This window comes from Haliaeetus leucocephalus, unplaced genomic scaffold, assembly GCF_000737465.1.
Source record: "Haliaeetus leucocephalus isolate CR32 unplaced genomic scaffold, Haliaeetus_leucocephalus-4.0 Scaffold1, whole genome shotgun sequence".
Taxonomy (NCBI): Eukaryota; Metazoa; Chordata; class Aves; order Accipitriformes; family Accipitridae; genus Haliaeetus; species Haliaeetus leucocephalus.
In genome coordinates this window covers 21963144-21986689 of record NW_010972437.1, presented here as the reverse complement: position 1 = coordinate 21986689, position 23546 = coordinate 21963144, and the positions used below count along the sequence as shown (strand labels likewise).

Sequence of the window (23546 nt, the reverse complement as noted above, 5' to 3'; positions counted from 1 at the left end):
CCAGCTGAAACCAGGACAATTATTTTCCCACAAATTTTATTCCTGTTTCTGAGTTTTGGCTGTTTCTGGAGGCAGGGTGCTGCTAACTGCTAGCTTGCACCCCGTGTTTGTTTCTCAGTAACAGCTGTTGACAGATGGCAGTGCCCTATGAGTGCTCCCTGTTATTTGTGGTTAAACAAGGCACCAGCAGCCTATGTTGCATGCTGAAAATTACTGAATTGGGTGGAAAAAGATTTATGTGGCCTTTTCTTCAGCAACGCAGTCAGTCTGCTGACATTTTCTGATATGCTACTACTGATACACTGTTTTTCTTCAGTTCACATCTTTATAGACTATAGTCAATTGTTCATGCTAATTTTTTTTAGTGTTAGTTCTTCATGCTGATTCTTCAGATAGTCTAAGCAATGCCTGGAAACCGCTGCTAATAATAAAAACTTGCTAATTTGGTACTCTCATCTGCCTCCACTTTCACACCTCCTCTGTGCTATTGCCACTTCCATACCCGATAGTGTTTGAGTCATGGAGTTTCTGAGCATTTTTTAATGTGCCAACAGATAGTAATCCTGCGTGTCAAAGTGAGTATTAACACTTAGTTACATGTGACATAACACTGACATGGTCATTCCTTCTGCTTCTGATTTGTGAAAATGTAAAGCAAATGCATAACAGTCTGGAATATGACTGTTGCTCAGCAGCATTATTATATTTTTAAGAAGAAATTACTTGCTTGTCAAGCTCCTTTTACTTGGTGAATGAGTAAATGGAACCAGTAAGTCTCTTGTCTCAAACAGTTTTTACAACTGGTTGATGTTGCATGTGCTTTGGGACAGATGTACTTGCAAGGCTGTGGGTCACTGTGAAAACCCAGATGAGTAAGCCCAGAAGTTGAAGGTTCAGAATTGAAACTCAGATGAAGTCTGTAACTAGTTGTTGCAATTTGAGGATTGGCTTCAGTGTCTCTTTCAGCTAGTAGAAGGAAAGTCTTGGTGTCACCTGGATTCTTGATGTTGCTACACCAAATAGTACAAATAATAAATACAAACCACCAAATACATATATACACACACACTTGTATGTAATACAAGTGTATAGCTTTGCACATCCAAGTGAGAGGCTATTGTGAAATGAATGATATACAAGGACCATTACTTTCCTCATTAGATTTTACTGTGTAAAACATATTTCATTTTGAACAACTTACTCTCTTTTTTAATTATCCCCAACTTATGTACTCCTTTTTGATAGGTGTAAAAGGACCAGTCGTATTTCAAAAGGTCTTTCAATTAATTTTTAAATATTAATGCTAGAAAGCAGACTCAAGCCATCTTAGTCATGGTGCATCCTTGTAATGTTTGTACCTCTGACTCGAGGCGTGCTCCTGTATCTGAAATGAAATGTGTTTAAAATCAAAGATTTTAATTTTGACATGTATCGTTCTCTTTTGTTTCTGCACTGGAATGTGATTCCAAGTTGCCTCTGGGTGCCTTAGCGCATGAGACACAAAGTGCCCTTAATAACCTTGAACTTAGGCTTTTTTTGCCATACAGTACACAGGTGTATTACAGAGCATCACGTATTTGAGAATCTGCAGGGGGGTCACTGGATGAGCTCACCCTTCTGAAGAAAATACATCCATTTTTGCCTCTTGTGGAACAGAGAGAATGCTCTTTTGCACCTCCTCTGCTCTGAGTCATGCCTTTTCTCCTGTATAAGAATGTGAAGCGAGGGGAAGATGACAACAAAATAATCTAAAAATAAGGAATCAATAAAAATGGGGCCATAGGAAATGATGCAAACGTGAGGAAGCAGCATCCTCCTGTCTTTGATTTCAAAGATGCTTGAAAGAGCTTTTCTTCCCTCAGATCTTGCCTGTCCTCTCTGTGGCCTGATGGCTGCAGCTATTTATGCTGGGATGATTATCTTCATAGTAACCTTGGAAGACAAATCTCTTCTTCCCATTCATCACTTATGGTAAACCTGGGTTCTGGGAAAGATTTCATCAGCTGGATTTCATCAGTGCTATTGCACTGAAAAAGGCCCAGTAAGTAGTTGAAGACTATTATCTCAACCTGGGGACCTGTTACAGAGTTTCCAAGATAGAAGTGTCTCAGACTTAGCCTTATTTATTTTAATTTGCTGAACAACTTTGAAAGAAGCCTGTTTAGGATTGAAGTAATCTATTAGTTTCTATTGTCACTCCCAATTAGGACTTTTGTTCAAATGTTGTCCTACTTGGTTTTGCAGTTGGTTCCTCATGTGCTCTCTTCTGTTCCTAACTGGTAGGATATTACAATATTTTGAATCTACTTTACCTTGATTTCTCTGCCTGTTCTCCCACACCCCCCTGAATACAAAGGTCTTCAGTCTTGTAAGTCCCATAGAGCAGATTGTTCTAAAGGTTTGGAGGCCTGTCCAGAAGGTCTTCATGCATTGAGGTACATGCCGTAATGTGTCTGAACAGGAGCAAGGTTTAAATTGGTCATCCTTGATTCATCCTAGATAGTTATCCTAGGATTTGAACCTGTGTCTAGTGATTTACAAAATATCAACCAAGGCATTCTTAGTGGGATTATTAGACACTTGAAATATTTCTTGGGTATGATATTGTTTTAATAATTTTTTACTTTTAGCATCAGACTGTATGAAGTGACTTTATAATAATGGAGGATAAGGAATCATGACTTCAGTCACTAGAAAGTATTTAATTGAATTACTGGACTGAAAGGGATGCCTGTTATTTCCTTTTTGAGCATGATATGGGTTGATATGACAAATGAGACACATGTGCCAGTTCCCAGGATGGCTCACAAAGCACACAGCTCACGAAGTCTCGTTATATGTGTTTTGCAATGATTTCTGTCTTCCCTTCTCTACTCCCTATCCCAGCTTCCCTGTGTGTTGTAGAAACTTAATCTGTTTTCCTCTCCTTTGTTCTTTCCAGAGCCAATTTCCATCTCCCAAAACTAACTCGGGCAATGTACATGAAGTATCATATTAAGCTGTGTACTGGTTACCTAGTTACGTGCATTGCTTGACCACAGTGAGACCAAAAATAACTGCTGTGCTGGCAGTAAAGATCACTTGGTTGAGTGTCCTGCCTTTATCTGATGACTGTTTTCCCCCCTTTCTCAAAAAAAATTCCACCCCACTCCAAATTAGCCAGCGAATTTAGAATGTGGACGGATGGTGCCAGGTGGCAGCCAAATGGAGAGAATAACCTCATAGGCTTCATTTCCTGGTAGACTCCTCATAGTTGGCAGGAAAAGTTGCCAGGGTGTGGGGTCTGCGTAGGGATGCTGGAACAAGTTGGCACTTGACAAGAAAGATTTCACTGCGTTAGGTATTCTCTATGTTTTAGGCAAGTAGTAAAAATCCATGTAAGTTTTTTACGGTTTATGAGTTTAAGCTTTAGGGTGAATTGTACGTCCTAGAACTGAAATAAAAGTAAGAACTGTTCATCTTAACATGTATATTTATGATTTTCTTTATTATTTGACACAGTATTTAACAAAGCAGAAACACAGTGGTGTAATGGAGTCTGTGGTTCTCCTGGTGACTTCTGCTTACATCATGAGCAGCCTGTTGAAAAGGGGACAGCTTGTTTCTAGGAGCTGAGTCTTTATATGGACTATACTTTACAGCTTGCAATTTAGGAATAAAGTGTAAATGTCATGCATGAAGGGAAGTGGTGCCCTACGGGGTAGACAAATCAGTGCAAGGGGAAGAAGCTGCTATCTAATTTGTCCATTTGAATTATCAATGCAGTGATCTTTCAGGGTCACAGATGTACAAAATGGCTGTGTCAGCCAGACATGCCTTAGGGAGAGGAGAGATCTCAAGTTGTTTAGAAAATTATTCCCTATATTAATGAAGTGTTTTCTTTTTGGTTTTGACTTGTTGACTCCTTTCAAGTCTTGCATGGAGGCAAGTGTGCCTGTGTGAAACCAGAGATCTATATAGATGGAAATCAGTTGTGTTTAACCTGTGAGTCTGGGATGGAGGTTTTCTTTGCATCTGCACAGATTTAAGATTCCTTAAGGCTGTTCAGATCTGGGTTGTTTAGTTTCATAAATGCCAACATTTGCTGTTCATGTTGCCTCACTTAATGATTTCAGTGTCTCTTCTGAATGAGGAAGGATGGTAGGACTTAAACCAGCAGTACTCACTACCTTGTCTGAATCTTGTTCCACATCAGCTACTCTGAGTTGACAGAATCACATTTGAGAAGGTGTTACTGTTAAAGAAAGATGAGTGATTTTGTTGTTGGGGTTTTTTGGGGGGTGTTTTGGGGTTTTGGTTTTTTTTGGTTGGGTTTTTTGATTTTTTTTTTGTGGGTTTTTGTTGTTTGTTTTTCCCCAGCAGTGGTGAAAATGGCTAAGGCAGGCTTTCTCTGCAATCAGTGTTTCCAGCTTTTGCATGGGAACCTCTTTGAATTTTAATGTCTCCAATTCCATTTAGGTCAGTATTTGTTTTGTAAAGTCTGTAATGGTTATATCCAGAGTAAGATGTTTAACTAGGTTGTGATTAATGTTTGTATTCTTTGTGGAAAATGTGAATGGTTCTGCTTGGCTTAACTTTCTTTCTTTAGGGCTAAGTTAAATTAACTTTCTTTCTTCAGGGCTAAGTTAAAGCTACCTTGCATTTGTCGTAGCTTAAGAGCAGCACAAGGGCTGTTACTGTGGCTCAGCTGGTGTCTTATAACTTGTTAAGCAGCAATAATTTGATCATGGGTCTGAGTCCTGAGGCAAATTCATCCTTCGTTTTTACTTGACAGACTTTGCCCTTGAACCAGAGGAGATCTCTTGCCTGTTTGTGAATATGTTTATTCATAGGTTCCACCACCTCTTACCAAGTTCTGAACTTTGATTTAAACCAAGTGACTAAGGTCAAAATTACCCTGTGCTTAGTCCCTTTGTGTAGCTTTCCTTGTGGGTAAGGTGGTCTCAGGGTTAGAGTCAAGTGATATAGGAGATACAGTAGAGGAACTGGTAGAATTCAGGTCAGATGAATCAAGATTTTACTGGTCTGTCACACCACATTTTTCTAATTCTGATTTCCTAATTGATCCTGACTGATCTTTGTATTTGATGCAGTAAGTAACTTTATGTGGGGAAACTGATTTCTTTCATCATTCTTTCATGGATGTAACAGCAGTGGAAGTTTTCTGCTGTGCACACAATATATAGGAGGAAAACAGGATGGTTACTAAAGAACTCAAATGACCACCTGTGGCATCAAAGTCAATCACTGAGTCCCATTTGGGACCAGCTTTCAGTCATGGCAGAAAATTTTGGATGGCTGAGGGCAGGCTTAAGTTTTACCTAGGTGCAGAGACCTGAGGATGGTTGAAAAAGGATGCTAAGCCATGGGGAGAAAGTGAATGGCACCATTAATGGAAGCCAAATAAGGACAGGTTAGGTAGGATTATGTTAGACTGATTAGAACACAGGTACTTGCATTTCTTCAACTGTCCTTTTTTTAAAAGAAAGGGAGGAGGATCTTTGTGCTTATTTTTCCTATATATAAAGTCTGAGTAACAGTAATTATTTTTAACTATGCTCTGACTGCATTATTTATATTGTAAGCTCTTTGAGAGAAATGTTTTTTTTTTTCTTTGTAGCACTTTAGAGTCCCCCTGCTTGCTCAGGGTTTCACATTGCCTCTGAAATAGGAATATCGTATTTAGTAGTCTAAAGTCATTAATGACAAAAGGAATGAAAGTTTCAGCAATGTCTTGACTCTACCTTTTTACCCACTCCTCCTGAATATGACTGCTTTTATTTGCTGTACCTAATAATGATGTTTGTTTATGGGGGAGGAATGTGGATGAAGGAGCTTAGATCTATCTTTTGTTTTAAAGGACTTGGGGGTGGGGGAGAAACAAGCTTCGGGAAAACAGAAGCCATGCTGACTGTTAATATTTTATAAGCTGTGACACGTTTTTGGCTCTGGAGCCTTTTTCCCATGACTTTTTTTCCTTGAGGCAATGGTTTGCTTAAAATGCAGCTTTGAAGGGTAGATGAAGAAGGCCTGAGAAACTGATGTATCTTAGGAATTGGGGCTTTCCACTCGTAGATCAGGAATTCAGACTGTGCTTATATTTGAAACCATATTAAATATGAATTTGATTATTTTAGATTCTGTTATCCAACCACATGGAAACCGTATACTGTACTGGAGTGTCTGTCGAATAGGCCACTACTTAGTGTACTAAAACCTCTCCATGCCTATTTGAAACTGCATAGAAGGAAATCTGAGATATTAGCATCTAAAAAATAATTAGGTCAAGTTCTGCATGCTCTTGCATTCACCTCCACCCCCAATGTATAGAGCTGGAAGCAGAATTTAGCCTAGTGTGATGGTGATTAAATAAAGGAAATCCTATACTCTGATACATCTTTGGCATTTGCTCTGAATCTGACTTTTCTGCATGACCTGGAGTCAGCTGGCCTCTTCATGTGGACTTTGCCTCTGTTTCCCCTGTGTGTGTTAAAAAAAAAAAAAAGCACCACTAATCGTATCTAGATCATACCCAAAGAACTCTGTGCAAAGTGTTATTAGAAGTAATCATTATTGAAAATCCATTCTAAAAGTTACTGAACAAGCAGTTTTTTTGCTAAAACGTGTCTTACTGCTCTGAGGTTGAGTGCTTTCTTCAAAACAGTCATTAGAGTCCAAAATGTTTTCATAATCTGTTATTTACTAGTTTCTGCTTTTGCTTCTAAAAGGAAAAGAATGTTTTCAAAGTTGCCGTTCAAGTCACTTATCTTGAATATGATTTTGCTGCTGCTTCTACGCTGATCCTGGGAAATGTAAAATGCTAGTTGTTCAGTTATTGGGGTTTTATCCCTAGTATCTCAAAAGAGAATAAACAAAGTGGGCTTGATTGTTGTCAAACCATTGCTTTTCTCTGCCAATGTCTACCAAATTGAGTGTGGTGTGGGACAATTTCTCACCAGCTCTAACAGGATGCTGATCTAAGCTCTGGTTATAGTTGAATATGCTTACATAGACATTACAAAAGCTGGCGCGGACTGCAAACTTTGGCACTGACATGATGGTGCTGAAGTATGGTTTGTAAGATCCTGTATGCATGCAGCTTATCAAAGGTAAGCTCTGCTCGCTTGCATAGAGTTGAGTTGAGGTGGTGGTGGGGCAAGAACCCTTTTCTCCTCCTCATGCTAGTTTTATTATTTAAGACTAGGCAGAAACTTTTTCTTTTCAGTGCATCGGGAGAGTGCTGATACAGCCAGTCAGAACTACTAAATACTGCAGAGCAAGACTCAGCTTCAAGTCAGGCTCCCCATCTCTTTCCCGTGTGAACAGCTGCAGTGGATGGTCTGGAGAGCATATAGCCAACTCTTTAACCTAGTAGCAATTGTCCCAGGAGCTCCTGAAGCCATTGCCAGGCATATTTTCTGTGAGAAGTGTCTCAAACCACTGTTTGGTAACCATTTGTAGATACAGAGCCTTGCTCATAAAATCCAACTTTGAATTATTTTTAAATATATGAAACTTGTCTGTACACTTTGCATGTGTGCCCTCACCGTCTGTAGTAATGTGCATCTTTATAAAGATGAAGCATTTATTTATGGTAGAAATTCCTGGTCATCATGCTGGTCATACCTGTTGTAGTAGTTGATATCTTCCTCAAGATGCACATAGGCTGTGAAGTTGCTGCCCGTTGCTCCCTAGTTTTCCTTTCATGATTGTTCTTTTGTCTCAACCACCTGCAGTTTTAGACATTCTTATCTCATGGTTATTGCCCCACTGAGCATTTTACAATATTTTAAATGGTTATCTAATTAAAGTATATTAATTGTGCATCAGGCCAGGCATTCTGGGTGGGAGTCATTGATGTGTAACGTGCATAACACCATACAGTTTTTGCAGATGTAGTACCTATGTTCTTGTATTAGCCTTTAATCAGGCAGATGAATGCCTCAGGACAGAAGCCCTGGCTCTTGTTTTCTGTGGCTGTGTAGGAGATGTAGGCTGACAGCCTTGTTTTTCCCTTCATTGTTCAGGAATAATTGCACACGTTGTGTTTCTTGGAGGGGCCTGCTTCGAAAGTTTAGGATGCCCTACCATCTCATAGGAGGGTCATCCCCTGGCAAATGCGAAGTGCTGGGCAGCATGTTGCCCCTGTTTCTGATTGTAAATACACCTAAATGAAGGTGTTGATCAGGGCCGGCGCTACAGCTTCCCCAGGTCCCTCTAACACGTCTTACTGGCTTAACTTCACCGACCCAGCTACCCTCTGAGAACTGTCCTGAAAGGAAACAGGGCTGCAGTTCAGCATTTTTATCTCTTTGTATGTATTTCTAGAAAGGCTTCTGCTGCAGGACTTGTGTGCAGTAGCAGGCTTTGCACCAGGGAGGACGTTCTGTGGTGGCTGGAAGTGGGATCTCCTGCAGCATTTCTGCCCCCGAAATGTGCTCTGGGTAACGTGAGGCAGTAAGATGCTTTTGGCCGTTTCTTAACAGTGCTTTGTCCTAAAAATGTCAGGACGCTCTTTCCTTCGTCATACAGCTCTGCGTGCTAGTTGCCAATGCTTTACATCTCAGTGTGCTGCATGTATAGAAAATGACCGGCCCTTCAGGAAGCAATAGGTGATAGCAATATAAAACGCAATTTCTGTTTGTTGACAGCGACGCACGTTAGGGCAGTCAGCATCTAGGTGAGCTACACTTGTGACAATTGCCCGAGTAGGCAGAGGGATTTGTGCAGGGAATGCCAGTTGGGGAGCGCAGGCTGGAGAAGATGCCTCTTCCGATGATGTCATGGCACCAGATGGTGCTAATAGCTGGAAACCTGAACGTGGTCTGTGCGGCTGGAGGCACCGGGTGGGTCTGCGGGCAGTGCTCCTGTCCTTCGCAGGTGAAAAGCGTCTGTCCGTTTAAAGGCTTCAGATTCCTGGCGTGCCTCTTGATTCACTTTATATAGGCTATACGCAGTCCAGGTAAGACAAAACTTCACCTATCGATTCCCCAGGTATCTGCTTTTTCATACGAGTTTTGGCAAATAAACCTCAGGCCATTGCCAGCAGATGTCCCCCTGGGAGCTCGGTTTAGCACACTCTCTGGTAGCTGCTTTCCTGTAGCATTGCTGGGTGCCAACCCTGTGAAATGGAGAACTCAATTTCAGGTGTGGCTAAGTTTCGAGCAACCTGTTGAGAACAACTAAATTAAAACTTTTTTTTTTCCTAATACCTTGTGATGTGATTCCTAGTTTTTTTTTTTTCTTCCAAGCTACTTATAAATACATATAAACCAGTTTTGAAGATAATATTGGGAAAATAAGAAAATATTTGGGACACTACTCGCACCTTTAGTAGAAGGGAGAAAGTGATTTAGAAAAAAACCCTGTATATTTAGAAGTGGAGCTTAATCCACATTCTGGCAGTGCCCTGAAGTCTTCACACCCTTGGGAATGTCCTGCAGGAGCTCTCTTTCAGTTTACTCACCTGTTAAAATAACAACAAAATCTTCTTGCTGCTCTTGAATGGCTGTGCCTTGTAATTACGGGTGTATGATTTTTAGAACAAGTACTGTGCAAGGTCAACCACAGACCCAGGCAAAGGGAGCTGTTGCCTGGGGTGGTGGGTGTAGTGTGGATGACGAGCGTAGCTGCGCGATGCCGCTGCCCGTTTTGCCTGCTGCCTGAATTTCCGACAGAGCAGAGGCTGACTGCAAGCACAGGGCTTTTGCTGTAACTGTTCCAGCAAGTGCAGAGAGCTGGCTAAAACCTGGAGGTGAGGGCGAGGAGAGGAAAGGTTCATTGCTTGCTCTTCGGCCTGACGCATCCCAGCCATGTGTGCGTATGGAGACGGTGCCTGAGGGAGCTCCTGTGCTTCTGCAGAATTGAATTTTGCTGTGTTGTGAACAAAGGCAGAAGAATTGACTTTCTTTAATATAATTATTTGCCTGAATAATTAAGCTTTAGTAAGGCTGAGGAGAAACCTTAACGTTGGCACTGTGCAGCATACAGGATTAATATTAAAATGGAAACCGGTGTGCTCTATCTGCTGTTCAGGAATGAAGGAACGCTTTCCTGCAGCTATACCAGTCCTGTAATAAGGCCACTAATTCCTGTAGTTCAGGAAAAAGATTTTTTTCTGACTATAAAAGATCTCCCTGGTCCATCCTGTATAAATAGCCTTTCTCATTGATTGGTATCTCTGGGGCTGAGGGTATAGAACCCACTTTGTGTTTTTATCTGTGAAGATTATGCTAATGAGAGCGCTGTGAGGAGGGAGTAATGTCTGTGCTCAGGGCGGCTGCAGGCCTCTTTCTACCAGCTGCAATTTAAAGGGTATTTTCAAGGGTCCAGCACAAAAAAAGGACAGCACCCCCAAATGCAGTCAGCAAGGAAAGCTGTGGCGGTGAAACACAGAAATAACACCCTGTTGTGGAGTGTTTAACAGACTCTGAAAATAGTTGGTGTGTTTGTGGAAGGCTGCTGCGTTCGGAGATAATCGTATCTGTACGGACAGCCTGGCTATAAATGGCGGGTGGGCACCCTGCACGGCCTAATGATGAACTTCTGCGTGGCAGGACAGGTAAGTGCAGGGTAGGGAAAAGCTGGTTTTGCTCTTTCAATTGAAACTGTGTAAATGTCGGCTTTTGGGGCGGGTGTGTTTTTCCAAGGTATGCGTTGTGGATTTCCTGATGCTCTTGAGGTCTGGGGGAAAGCTGTGTGGCTGGCTGGAAAGGACACTGTGGGAATATTGTATTCCCAAGGATGACTTGGAGGAAAACAGATCCTTATCTTTTTCTCTTCTCGCCTTTTTTTTTTTTTTTGCCTTGTATGCATGTCTATGTCTATCTCAATTATTTTTTTTTTTAAATCAGTATGGGGTGAAGGCTGTGTCTGTGCAGCTCATAGCACATGAATGTTTGATTCTTGTTTAGGTGTCTGTATGAACTGTACTAAAGTAATTAGTGAAACTGATAAATCCATAAAAATAGCCAGGATTTATCTCGGTTTTTGGTGCTTTTGTGAATTCTTTTGGCCGTTCGAGTTGTTGCTCCTTCACTCAGTATCATAGCTATTTTGTTGTCTTCTATTGCTACTTAATTTTACAAAGCTTGTAGGAATGTGAAACCTTTGTACTGTCTCTTTTCTAAATCTGCTTAAAGCTAATGGAAACTCATATTGCTGAAAACTGTCTGACAGTTTCACTAACTCTTAAAAATTCCCACTTCAAGTGTGTTAGTTTCATGAACAGGAGTTTCTGAAAAGCACTTCGCTCAGTTCTTCGCTGTCTTAATGCTTATACGCTATTAGAGAGTGCGTGCTGTGGCTTGTTAACACGGTTACATTAATATTGTCAACCTTATGATTTTAAAAATCATGTTTTGAAGCAAACAAGCTCATAAATATTGAAACCTTTTTATTTGTCTCTTGTTTTCAAATCTTGAAGGCTCTTGTTCTCAAGTTTCTCCGCAGCCATCATGGATACAACCTAAATCGGAGCCATCTGATTCCAAGACTGAAAATTATAAGATGTCCCAGAAAAGTAACTTGAATCAGTCATGAGTTGCATGATTTCAGATTAGTCTTCTGCAGGAAGATTTTTTTTGTCTGATTTATCAGGCCAGTCCTTGAGAGCAGATTTTGAATGTTGCCGGGGCTATTGCTTACTCAGACAGAAGCTGGAATTTACTTTCTATATGTGGATTGTGTCTGCCTAGTCTTGTGTTGGATGTGGTGCGGTCAAGGTGTACATCAATTTTCTCAGTTAACTTCATCATACTGGAATTAGTTCAATAAACATAGGATTGCTCACTAACAGAAATGTGCTTTGTTTATTGCTACTACTCCCTGATTGTTTTTCTGCTTAGAGGGATGGCAGCCATCAATACTCTGAAATTGCCATAGCTGTGTGTTTGGGACTGAGCAGGATGCCTATCAAAACAACTGCCTGTGTAAATGTGATGTATTTGGAGCAGAAAACAATTCCAAGTGTTACTTCTTTCAGGAATCTTCTTTCCTTTGTGATAGCAGTTGAAGACCTGTTAAGTTATGAGCAGCTTCATTAGCTCATAATTCGACAGAATGAGGCAGCAGCCAAGATGATGAGTGTCACCTTTCCTAGCTAAGGAAGGAAAACTGAAACATTTTGGATTAAAGAAAAGCACGTGGGTGTTGGGAGGTTTGTTAAAATAAAAAGCATTTGTCCACTTACCTGGCATGACATTCTTGGCTTGGGTCTCTAAGTACCACCTTACCTGTAGCTGATGGCAGCTGTATTGCTTATTGTATTTATTATGCTCATAAATACATTGTCTAGGTTTACACTGTAGAAACCTTATTCAGAAGATAAACTTCCACCCACAGTTACATGTATTCTAGTTCATATAGGGCAGTGTATGTGAGATAAGAGAAGGAAACCAAGGTAATCTTGGTATGCATATCCTCACAGACACGATCATTGCTGTGGCTGCCTCAGTCCTGGTGAGCCTTCGGAGGGATTCCCACTGAGGTTGGGTTTTTGGGAATCCATTTCAAAGCCAGTTGTGAAGGACGATGAGGTGGTTCATCGAATAGTGCCAGAAGGTGGCAGCAAGGGTGGGCTGGGACTGAAGCTGGTGGCTAGGTCAACCTGGGAGAACTGGACCCGAGGGGAGAGGGGTGGTGGGTGGCACTGGGGGGGCTGACCGGGGTCACTGAGCCCAAGCGGGTGGTGTTCTAAAGGTTCAAAACACTGTGCCTGATGTGGAGGTGGGGAAGAGGAGGGTCTGTGGCTGGGGCCAGGAGAGAGCAGCTGGGAAACTGTGGGAGGTGGCTGAGCGAGAATCCCTAATGACATGCTGTGCCTGTGTACTTCTGCTTGTGGCTGTGACTCCTTTGTTTTTAAACATTTAGTCCTGCTAAGGAGCATATGCATGTCCCTTTAGTGGGGTCAGAAACTCACTTCCTGGAGAAACCTGTACAATACCTATGTTGGAGTTGGGCAGGCATACAGCTAAGCCATGCATGGGTTTGGTGTGTGTTAATGGGAAGAGGCATTTAGCCTTGGCTGAAGCTGTCTCACTTGGAGGCTGGTGGGACGCCTGCAGAGGGGTGAACTATGTCTTGTGTTCTACGGGAGTCACAGCTGGAGGTCGGGGTGCCAGATGCTGGCCTTGGGGGAGGGCATGAGCTGAGGTGTCCAAGGGGTGTCTGTCTCAAAAACATTGACCAATGCATACAAGGTCATGTCTGACAAAAAGGAGTAAGGAGGAACATACCCTGTTTTCTTTGTCATCAGTGGGTTTGCTTGTGCGTGTTCTCAGCTTTTACAGGGGGCTCTCAGATCCTCAGGGAGCTGGGCTTTGCCCACCTAGTGGAGGCTGAGCATGGGGTTTCAGTGCGCTGAAACATATATCAGCTTTAGCAGTTGTGTGTCTGCTCCTGGTGCAGGACACCATGTGGTGGGTGGGAAGGCAGGCTTCTCCAGTGCCATCCATCTTCATCTGCACCCAAAAGGGAGATTCTCATGAGAGAGATGCAGGCGATACTTGCAAATTGTATGTGTTGCAAACTTCAGCTGTGCTGACACTTGGAGATGGGACATAGGATAAATGGGCACAGCAGGGCCAGAGCAAGTTTAGTACCTTGCAGAGTCGGACCTGAAGACCATAGCAGGGCATCTTCATTAGGAACAAACGTGATCATAAGCTTTTTTCCCAATCTGTAGTCACTACAGAGTAGCTATCTTCTCTAAAGCTTACAGACAAATAACTAAAAGATTGAATCTGACATCTTGAAGTTTTTAAAAGCCAGAAAGCATCTCCTTTCATTGGAAAGGAAATTTGAGACTCAATTACTTTGCTTTAAAAGGTCCCAGGCTGGCAGTTCAGGCAGGGGAAACGCTGGCCCTTGTTTACTGTGGTTCCTGAACAACTAGCACAGTCTCTTCTCCCCATTTTACACCTTGCCCAGACCTGAAGGGGTTACGTTTTAAAATGAATAATGACTAAATTTATTCGTCATGGACAAATGATGACAGCTGTTGAGATGCTCCTGTTAGCGCTTCCCAGGGGATAAAGTCAGGCTGGTTCCTAGTGCAAGCCAGCCCAGCCAGGCAGACTCAGCTCGTCTTCATCTCAGATTATTTGTCCTGGGTTCCCCTCGCTAGCAGGGAATTTCCTTCCTAGAAGTGAACTGAAGTTTCCTGAGCTGAAATGGGTGTTGATGAGAATCCTGCAGAGCCGCAGTTGTAGAAAGAGGACTGAAGCCATAGCTGTTTAAATCCACGTGTGAAGACAGCATGCTTAATGAATACGAAGGGCAATGATTGATTATGTTCTGGACTGAAAGCCGCGGCGCTCTGTGAAGCACTGTTACATCTGGGCACGCTATGGAAAATATGAAGGAATGTTGAGGAAGCTTATTTGCAGAAGGATATGTACTTGTAAGCAATTTTTTTTTTCTTCTTAAATAATGTAAAGGAATTGGAAAATGTAAAGCAAATTGTGTTCTCTGTTTCTCTCAGACAGCACAGTGGTGAGCAGACAAAGGCCGCTTTTATAAGGGCATGTCTCTAATGGAGAGTACTATGTGGCCCTTATAAATGAGCACTGGAGGGGGTCTTGGGATGGGGGAGCATCAATGGTTATTTAATGTTAGAATGTGGCACCGATTCCGCTTCAGTGCACCTCTGCCGGAGTCATGAGAGTTACACCCATGCTGGATTTACCATCTTGTGATTTGCAGATAGGCTGCAAAAAATATGATCTTAGTTCAAATGATTATTGTGAACAGGAGTCAATGAATGGAAAAAAAAGAAAAAGTCATTTTAATTATAATGTGTAGTACCTTGTTTTTCTCTCATTTTCTGTACTCCTATGTTCACGTTTCTTTCTGTTCTTTGTTTCTCTTTCTGTCCTGCACACGTGCTGCTGGAAGACTTGATGTGCAGTTCTGAATGTGGCGCTGTCATTCTGCACTGCTCAGATGAGAAAATGCTGTTGGGTTATTGAAGGGATATTCTGATCTGATAAATATGTAATGGTTAGTTTGCAGACTTAATGAACAGGAAGATGTGATTGTAATCTGAACATCCCCAAAACTGTGGGCGGGCTGGTGGGTTTTTTGGAGTGTTGGATTTTTTTGCTAATGCTCAGAAAAGCCTGTTTTAAATAAAAATGATAGTTCATTTAATTGCTAAAATGCTACAGGAGTATGATCCTTTTAATATCTGTTTTTCCGAATTTTTATTCTTTATATGAAATAGCAAACCACACCCTCTTCTTCTTTCAGAGGGGTGAGGCTTTAAAAATGTATACAAGAGGAAGTGAGTTAACTAAGACTACATCTAGATAGCCTGAAAAGCAGCTGATGGAGAATTTTACTACCAGATGAAAGTGGTTTTGAAGTAGTAAACTATCTTTTGTTTTGCATCTGACTGACTTTCTCTTGGCTGTTTATATATATATATATATGACAATCTTTTGCTTAATATCTATATAGGAGCTTTTGAAATAAATGCAATTGGGGCAAATTCTGCTCAGAAGTTTTTGTATTTGAGGTCTGTGCAAGTCTTTCTGCATCACATAAACGCCTTCCTAGAGCCTTCAGAGATTGCATGTTTTAAAGTCTATTTTGATCTGCCATGACCTTCTGTGCAAGTCTCACAAAATAATGTTTTTGAAATAATTCCTGTTTGAACTAGATTATAACTTTGGGGGTGGGGTGGGGGAATCAATCTTGCTTTTTAAGAACTGCCTGTAGTAGAATTTTCTGGGTGACACACCTTCTAACCTCACAGAGTGTCAGTCCTGTGATAATTGCAGAAAATGGAGGGGAAGAAAAAAGGTAATTCCAATTCAAGAGTTTAATTTGGTTTTAACCTTCAGCCAGTAGCCTTTTTGTGTATCTTTCTATTAGGTGAGAAACAATATTAGTAAATCACACTGGAAAACTATGTTAATAAATCTTCAGTTTCTGTGTTAACAAAGAATATAAATAAGCAACTTGTTAAGAATCTGGCCAGGTTAAACAGTCTTCTGCAGTGAATTTTCATTTAATTGAATTAAAAACATATTTTCCAATCCTTTAATCATTCTCATGGTTCTTCCCTGAGCTCTGTTCAAATTATTTTTTAATTACCTGTGTCGGAACATGACCAGTGTCAACAGGAAGGTAGCACAGTCTCCATGGCTGCCCTAGGGCACTGTGTTAAAGAGGGAGCCCACATCCTAAAAGTGTCTTACGTTCTTCTTCTTAGCTGTGTGACCTTAAATTTCTTGATGTTAAAGTTCATATGTTCACTTTTGTCTTGCTTACTTTTGCCTGAACAGCAGTCCAAGTACCTGTTATTATATTACGCCTTACCTTTAGATGTTACTTTTTCCTAGCCCTTTCCCATATTCCAAGACTTCTTGAACATAAAAATTAAGAGGAGAGATGTCCTTGGCCACCTTTCTTGACTTGTTGGATGCTGCTGTCTACCTGCTATTTCAATGTTGTACTGTGATTGGAGTATGGCATCGTGTACATGGGTACATATTGGAAATGTGGGCTTTAGGTTTTTAGATGATCTGTGATGGTTCCCCTGTGTCCAGCTGCTAATAAACCAATACTACTTGGGACAGGGAAAACTCCTTAAGGCTGTTGGGCTGAGGACAATACAGGCTTTTTTTTCTTCTTTTGTTTCCTCTAGAATATGTCTATAGAGTTATCAGTTCATTTTCTTACTTTCAGAAAGCTCAACCTGTATTGAATTTCACTCATTAGTGTCTAACTAGGAGCCTGTGTTTGTTATTAGATGTTCCTGGGTGCTTTCCTGAATAGGGATGGATTAAAGCACCTCTTTGAGTTTTTGCCAAGTGAAATTTTGCAAAGAAAATATCCCTGAACTGGTGGAGAGCGGGTGCATACCTTGGGTTTTTGGAGAGGGATGGACGTGAAGCAGGTCTCAAACCTTGAATGAAGTGTTAGCATGGAGAAGCTAAGTGATGGAGACTGAGGTGGCTTTCTGGCCTCAATAAATAATGCGTGCCATCTATATCATCTGTCCAAACACTTTGTCACCTTTCAACCTAAGGCTGGTTTTTAAAGTGGATTAGCTAATCTCTGTAAAACTGCAATATAAGCACTCCTTTGGAATTGAAGTGACCTTCACTGAGAATCAAAGTGACTGTAATTAATTTTAAGTTAATTTATGTTCATGTTTGGAGGGAGAGGCTGCAGTTCACTTTGGATGTACACAGAAGGTTCAGTAAGTTTTAATACACCTTATATTTGTGGGTTTTCTTGAATTTGAGGTAACTTTTTCTATTTCCTTGTAAAAAATCTCTGGTGATCATTTAAAAAGATAAAGTGGATTTGTAGCTCTAGTTGGGTCTGTGATTAATGGTCTGTGGCTTATCAACAGCATGGGAGTTGCCGTGTGATCTTTCCTGGGTTACCCTGTTTATTCTCAGTCTGGTACCAGTAGTTAGCATGGAGTGACAGGGCAGCCTGTGCTGCCTGATCCCCTCCACACTTGGGTCTTGGATTTGCTCATGGTCTTATTTTCACTACAGCCCATGGCAAAATAGCTCTCTGAGGCATAAACATCAGAGATACAGACTGTAGACACCCCAAGTGTTATCTGTGGCTTGCATCTTTCTACTGTGGATTTGAAGTTTATTCTTTTTATCTGAATGCATTCATTGAAAGGGTTTATAACATAGTGGCTGCAATAGCAAAGGATCGGGTTTGGTGGTCTTTTGTGAATAACTGGATTTCTAGCATGAAGATACTGCTGAGATAAGAGCTGGCAGAGCAGACCTGAACATGCAGCACATTTGCCATCGTATGGGCATGTTCCTTGGGACATCCATTTGCTTCACTGGACTTACCACTGAGTGTGCTTTTTTTTTTTTGGCAGATAAAATTTTTGATGATGAAGACTCCGTGGATGGGAACAGACCTTCCTCAGCTAGCTCCTCTACATCTTCAAAGGCCCCTGCAAACTCACGCAGAGTTGGGATGGGGACTACCCGCAGGCTTGGGTCTGCAGCTCTGGGCTCCAAGTCTTCAAGTAAGCCGATAGCATATATGAATTGACCTTTATGTGAAGTACTTATAGTGTTCATGCTCAAGTTTACTGCAAGGGCTTCCAGACTGGCCCCCAGGATCCAGTAACAAATTTTTCCCTGTGAAATCATTATGTGTACATTGTCTGCATGCCGTGACCGAACCTTGGTAGGATGAACCTCCAAGCAGTCCCCACGTCCCTATAATGTGTTTCATGTTTGCAAAAGGTTGGACCAGTGAGATTATCCACTGAGGGCTGTGCGTAAATAATGTCAATGTTGCAGCCTGTAATTTTTGCCTTTATAGCTGCAACTCTTTAGCTGAGCTGAGGCGGGCTGCTTACAGCTACATGCTAAACTTCAGTCCATGCAGTCTAAAACTGAGGTGTCGGCTTGCTTCTAAGATCTTTGGACATTGCTGGTAATGAAGATGCAGAAAAAACACTGAGCAGTAATTCTGAATGTGAGCAGTGATTCTACATGTGATTGTAGTTCTACATGTGACCTAGAGAAATGGAGAAAGTTCTCTGTATCAGACAGTCTCTAATCTGATTAGTATTCCAGAGACCGTTTATCTTCCTTATCATTTGTCTGTTTGTGCACCTGTCAGATCTGAACCTTCATGTATTATAGATAGGATTAAATCCTTTAAAATAAAATCTCCCATATAATTAAAGTAAATATTCCCTTTCATCTTTCAGACTGTGTCCCCTAACTGTTGAGTGACTACTGTAATGATTTCCCTAATGTGCCCTCTGTGCCTAGGAGTTGAAGGATGCTGTGCATGTCTAGTCTGTGCCTGGCATTGCATTTCCATGTCTCTACTTTCATTACATCTGCAGCACTCTGAGGCTGCATGGATAGTGAACTTTGTCCTGATTAGGTTCCTTGATAGCTGGTGGTTTCTTAATTGATTCTCTTGTTGATAAGAAGATTGAAAAGGCTTTTTCATTTGTATGTCAGCAGCCAAAGAGGGAGCAGGTGCTGTGGATGAAGAAGACTTCATTAAGGCATTTGAAGATGTCCCAACAGTTCAGGTAAGTAGAATTATGTGTTAAAACACGCAGTACTAAAAAGCAGAAGATGGATATAGAATCTAGTCCTAATCACTGGCAAACTGTGCTTCATTATGATGTTGACAAATCTTCTTTAGGGGGAAGGCAAGTTAGAAGTAGGCAAGTTTTAAATGGTGGTATCTGCCAGTAGTTTGTGTGAAAATCTCAGAAGTGGAGGGAATGGGGGTGGGAGGGTTGTGATAGACTTATCACAGCAATGGACATGGAGCTGGAACTGGACATGCATGCTGCACAGTGCAGTTTGGTTGAACAAAAACTTAAGTCAGCAGAAGCGTCTCTGCATTTCATCTGTACCATCTAGGAAATGAAAGCAATAAAGGTCACTTGTGTCTCCAGGATTGCTGCTGTTCTGACTGTGACAGCTGGACAGTGCGTGTTTGCTGATAGATTTAGCTGAATAGCTGAGATGTCGTGTATCCCCTCTCCTTCACCAGAGCTTTATTTTTCGGATAACTGAACAGCACATGTTCACTCGTGATTGTCTGTAGGTCTTGACTAGCATAGTCACTAGTAGCTGCAGGAATGCTGCTTAAAATTGTGAAAGTATAGTAAAATAATAAAAGATGATCCTTTAATCATCTTGTGGTCATTTAGTAATTTTTGATTGCAGGAAATGGGTGTAAATTCTTTGCATTATGCAAAGCCAGCTGTGTCCAAGGCTAGCACATGATGTTTAGGCACTGAGGAGCAAAGATGTAAGAATATAGTTGGGAAGTGATCTGATTTGTCTGGACTAAATCTTGCATTGTAGTGCTACTCTGTATTTAAATTTGCAGATTTATTCCAGCCGGGATCTTGAGGAATCCATAAACAAAATAAGAGAGATACTATCAGATGATAAGCATGACTGGGAACAGAGAGTTTCTGCGGTAAGTAGTGAACTTAAATACGAACTCTGTTAATATAAAGTTTTTCTGCACTGAGCTTAATCCCATGAAGAGGGTACTGGGAGAACCTCAGAGTAAGACTAGAATGTAGTTTAAGTGGTGAGCATCTGTTATGTTCCCCCAAGCTTGGGGGAAACGTTTCTTTATGAGACTGAATTTAAACCACATCTGTGAAGGAAAATGCTATTTGATATACAAGAATCTGTTGAGACGGCATCAGGTTGAACTAGAATTCATGCAGCAAATCCAGCTCTGAAGCTAGAAACTTGCTAGCAGATGCTGAAATCAAAATGTCAAAAGTGGTATTCAGAATAACTTAAAATTTCCTGATGAGGCAGAAAGTCACTTTGCTTATAGAGAACTTATTTATACTTTTGCAAAAGGAGGTGTAAAATAAGTCAGAAAGAATTTACACACTTGGGTTTTGAATAAGTAAATATGACTCTGGGAAATATAGAAGTGGAAAATCAGATGTTATATGCATGCCAAGACTGAGTTTTATTTACTGAGGTGAGCTGTGTTTTCATGATGTAAATAGATGCATGATCTTGTCTACACTGTAGGCTTTCATCACCGGTGTAGCAACTTTGACATGTCTGTCAAATCCTGTATTACAGATCTGAGTGGCTAACCGTGCTGATTCAGCTTATTTCAGGTTTTTTGTTTGCTGTACTGAGTGACAGTGAACTTAAATTGAGGCACTGTACAGATGGATCATTATACGAGGGCCTATGAAGGTGTCCAAAAGAATATCTATAGGATGAAATGGTGGTCCTTGTAATATTAACAGGAGATTTCCCATTTTGATGTGGTCAGGGTTCCACTTCTAGTAAAGCTGGATAATAATTTTAATGAAGTTAATGGACATATTCTAGATATAAGTTGGTGTTACTCAGATCTGAGTATGAGCCATGCCCTTTAAGTCTAGTCATCTTTTTAATACAATAGTCAGCTGTGAGAGGACCGAAGCTGTTGTAAATAAGTGGTTTCTAAGGGGAATAAGGAGAACCTTTAAGGTATCTTTTGGCTTAAAAAGTAATGTTTCGGTTGTTAACAATATCATTTGAGTAGCTGTATGCAACATTTCTGGATTCCTATAAAAGTTAGCTAGTGTGTTTATATTATCATACTTAGTATGTTAACCTATGATTGAATACAAGATCTGAAATAATAAAATTACTTGGACTCTAAGAACAGAATTCCTCAATGCATGTTGAGGAGCAATGGTACAAGGACCCTGGAAACCAAGTATCGGCCCTGAACATAACTGTCCTTCTATTTATTGCTCATTAACAGTCACTGCTTTCTTTTGTGGTGCTAACAGTTGAAAAAGATCCGCTCCTTACTTTTGGCTGGAGCTGCAGAATATGATAACTTCTTCCAACACTTAAGACTTCTGGATGGAGCATTTAAATTATCCGCTAAAGACCTGCGGTCTCAAGTAGTACGAGAGGCTTGTATCACATTGGGGTGAGTTTACTTTCTAAATGCACTTGAAAGGCGATGTAGAAAAGAGGAACAGACACTGGTTAAATCATTTAGCATGTAACTTGTACTGGTAGTACTACATGGTTATAGCTAGAATATGTTTTTGTTACAGCTATTGAAAACCATGTCCATGTAGGCCACTAATAGTTCTGCCAGACTGTGTTCCTGAGTTTTAAACGGTGCTGATTTGAGAGATGCTGAATGAATGAGCAAGCCATGCATTCATGCATCAAGTAGAGAAGGATTGAACAGTAAAGCTGAAAATGTGGATGTTTTGTTCTGGTTTGGATTGAGCTAGGGTTTTTTTGATGGTTTATCCTTTGCGAAATGCTTCAAGAAAAAGAGCACTGCAGTGTTACTAACAGCTTTTTTGAAATTTGTGCGTATTAAGGCAAAATAAGGAGTTTCAGGAAACCAATATAAACTAACAAGTTCAGAAAAAATACATTTGATAATAAATTTTTAGCTGTGCTAGTTACTTTATGCTGAACTTACTGTTTCTCAGAGTTCAGATGAATACAGAACACAAGTTTGAAATGAAAGTAAAGGACTGTTTTTTGAAACATGGTGTTCTCTGTCCTTTGGAGAGGAGGTGACAGTTGTGAAGATTGAGGTGTCAGATGTGCTTATGTCAGATGTTCTGTAGAAGTCTGACTCTGTTAATCCTCAGCACGCTTACCAGCATGACTTCATTCTGTTTTTCAGACATTTGTCATCAGTTCTGGGAAACAAGTTTGACCATGGGGCAGAAGCTATCATGCCAACAATTTTTAATCTAATTCCAAATAGTGCCAAAGTCATGGCCACTTCTGGTGTTGTAGCAGTTAGGTTAATCATTCGAGTAAGTATACGTCAAGAGAGAACAATGTTATCATTTCCAAATACCGTGGTGTTTCTGAGGAAATATGAATGTTGCTGCAATGAAAATTAGATTAAGTGCCTAATCTACTTTTCTGATTGTGCTGGGTTTGGCTGTCTCAGATGTCCTGCAGCCTTGTGTAGATGATGATAGTTAAGCCCTGCCAAAATAGTAGGAAAAATATTTCTTTGCAGAATAAGATATTTCCCTCCCTCTAATAGCTGAGCAAACTTTTTTCTTTGAATGGGTTTTAAACCTGCCTTGCGGGAGAGACTCATCCTCTTAATTATGCTTTAAAATTCCTCAGTCAGTGCATGTTTCCTAAAACCATTAGGTCACAAAGGTGACTTCTGCCTAGTGATTCATTGGGAAAGCTGTAGATAGCCTGATATCTCTCAGGTTGTCACCACTGACAGTTTAGATCCTCTTGCAGTGACTTCAGCTCCTTAATTTACTGGAGCCTGTCATTATAGAAGAAAAGAAAATATCCGTTAAAGATATTTTAACAGATAAAATATAAAAATTTTAATTTAAAAAAATCTGTACATATCTGTTAGTGTTCCTTTATTTAGCAGTTCTATTTTTAAGAATTGAACAAAAATAAGTATCTGCATACTGGGCTCAGGTGGCTGAAAGAGATGGCCTTTCATTCTGTGGAACAGTGGTGTAAAGACTTCTTCCTGTTTTTGTTGTTTGTTTTTTCTTCCAGCATACGCACATCCCTCGATTAATACCCATCATAACCAGTAATTGTACCTCCAAGTCTGTTGCAGTTAGAAGGTGAGCATGTAGTTTGAATTTACTCTCTCTTTTTACCAGTAAATAGGTTCACACGTACTTTCTGATAACATTCATGTAGTTCTTTCTATTCATGAAAAGGGTTGATATACACACTCACTAAAGAATGCATCTCATTCTCCCCCATGAGTTGGGATCAAATTCAAAGTCAGCTATCTTGAATAAGATGCAGCACTGCAGAGAAGAAAAGCACTTTTCCACAAAGAGAAATGTTTTTTAAACTAACCTTTGTGCTTACATGTTGATATCATGTTATTTTGGCTTCTTTACAGACACATTCCTATTCCCCACTACTAGCCATTAGTGACACATTTTCTTTGGGCCAGTCAGCAGTCGTAGTGTTCTGCAATAGCATCATCTGGAAGTTGGACTGGATGTGCTAATGGTCCTCTCTGCACTTAAAATCTAAGTGTACTTCAGTCTACTA

At 40.7% G+C, this 23546-nt stretch overlaps 1 protein-coding gene across 4 annotated transcripts in view; it reads left to right on the top strand.

The window, feature by feature from the left end:
• The window catches only part of CLASP1 (cytoplasmic linker associated protein 1), a 176912-nt gene that overhangs the window by 62999 nt on the left and 90367 nt on the right, over window positions 1-23546 (top strand). For 3 of the 4 annotated variants that reach the window (XM_010568695.1, XM_010568680.1, XM_010568672.1), the window contains exons 9-14: window positions 17864-18016; window positions 18975-19048; window positions 19864-19956; window positions 21299-21444; window positions 22168-22303; window positions 23031-23101. In XM_010568695.1, coding sequence (XP_010566997.1) covers window positions 17864-18016; window positions 18975-19048; window positions 19864-19956; window positions 21299-21444; window positions 22168-22303; window positions 23031-23101 — 673 coding nt within the window. The remainder of the gene's footprint in view (window positions 1-17863; window positions 18017-18974; window positions 19049-19863; window positions 19957-21298; window positions 21445-22167; window positions 22304-23030; window positions 23102-23546) is intronic. The other variant, XM_010568686.1, reaches the window with a different exon arrangement.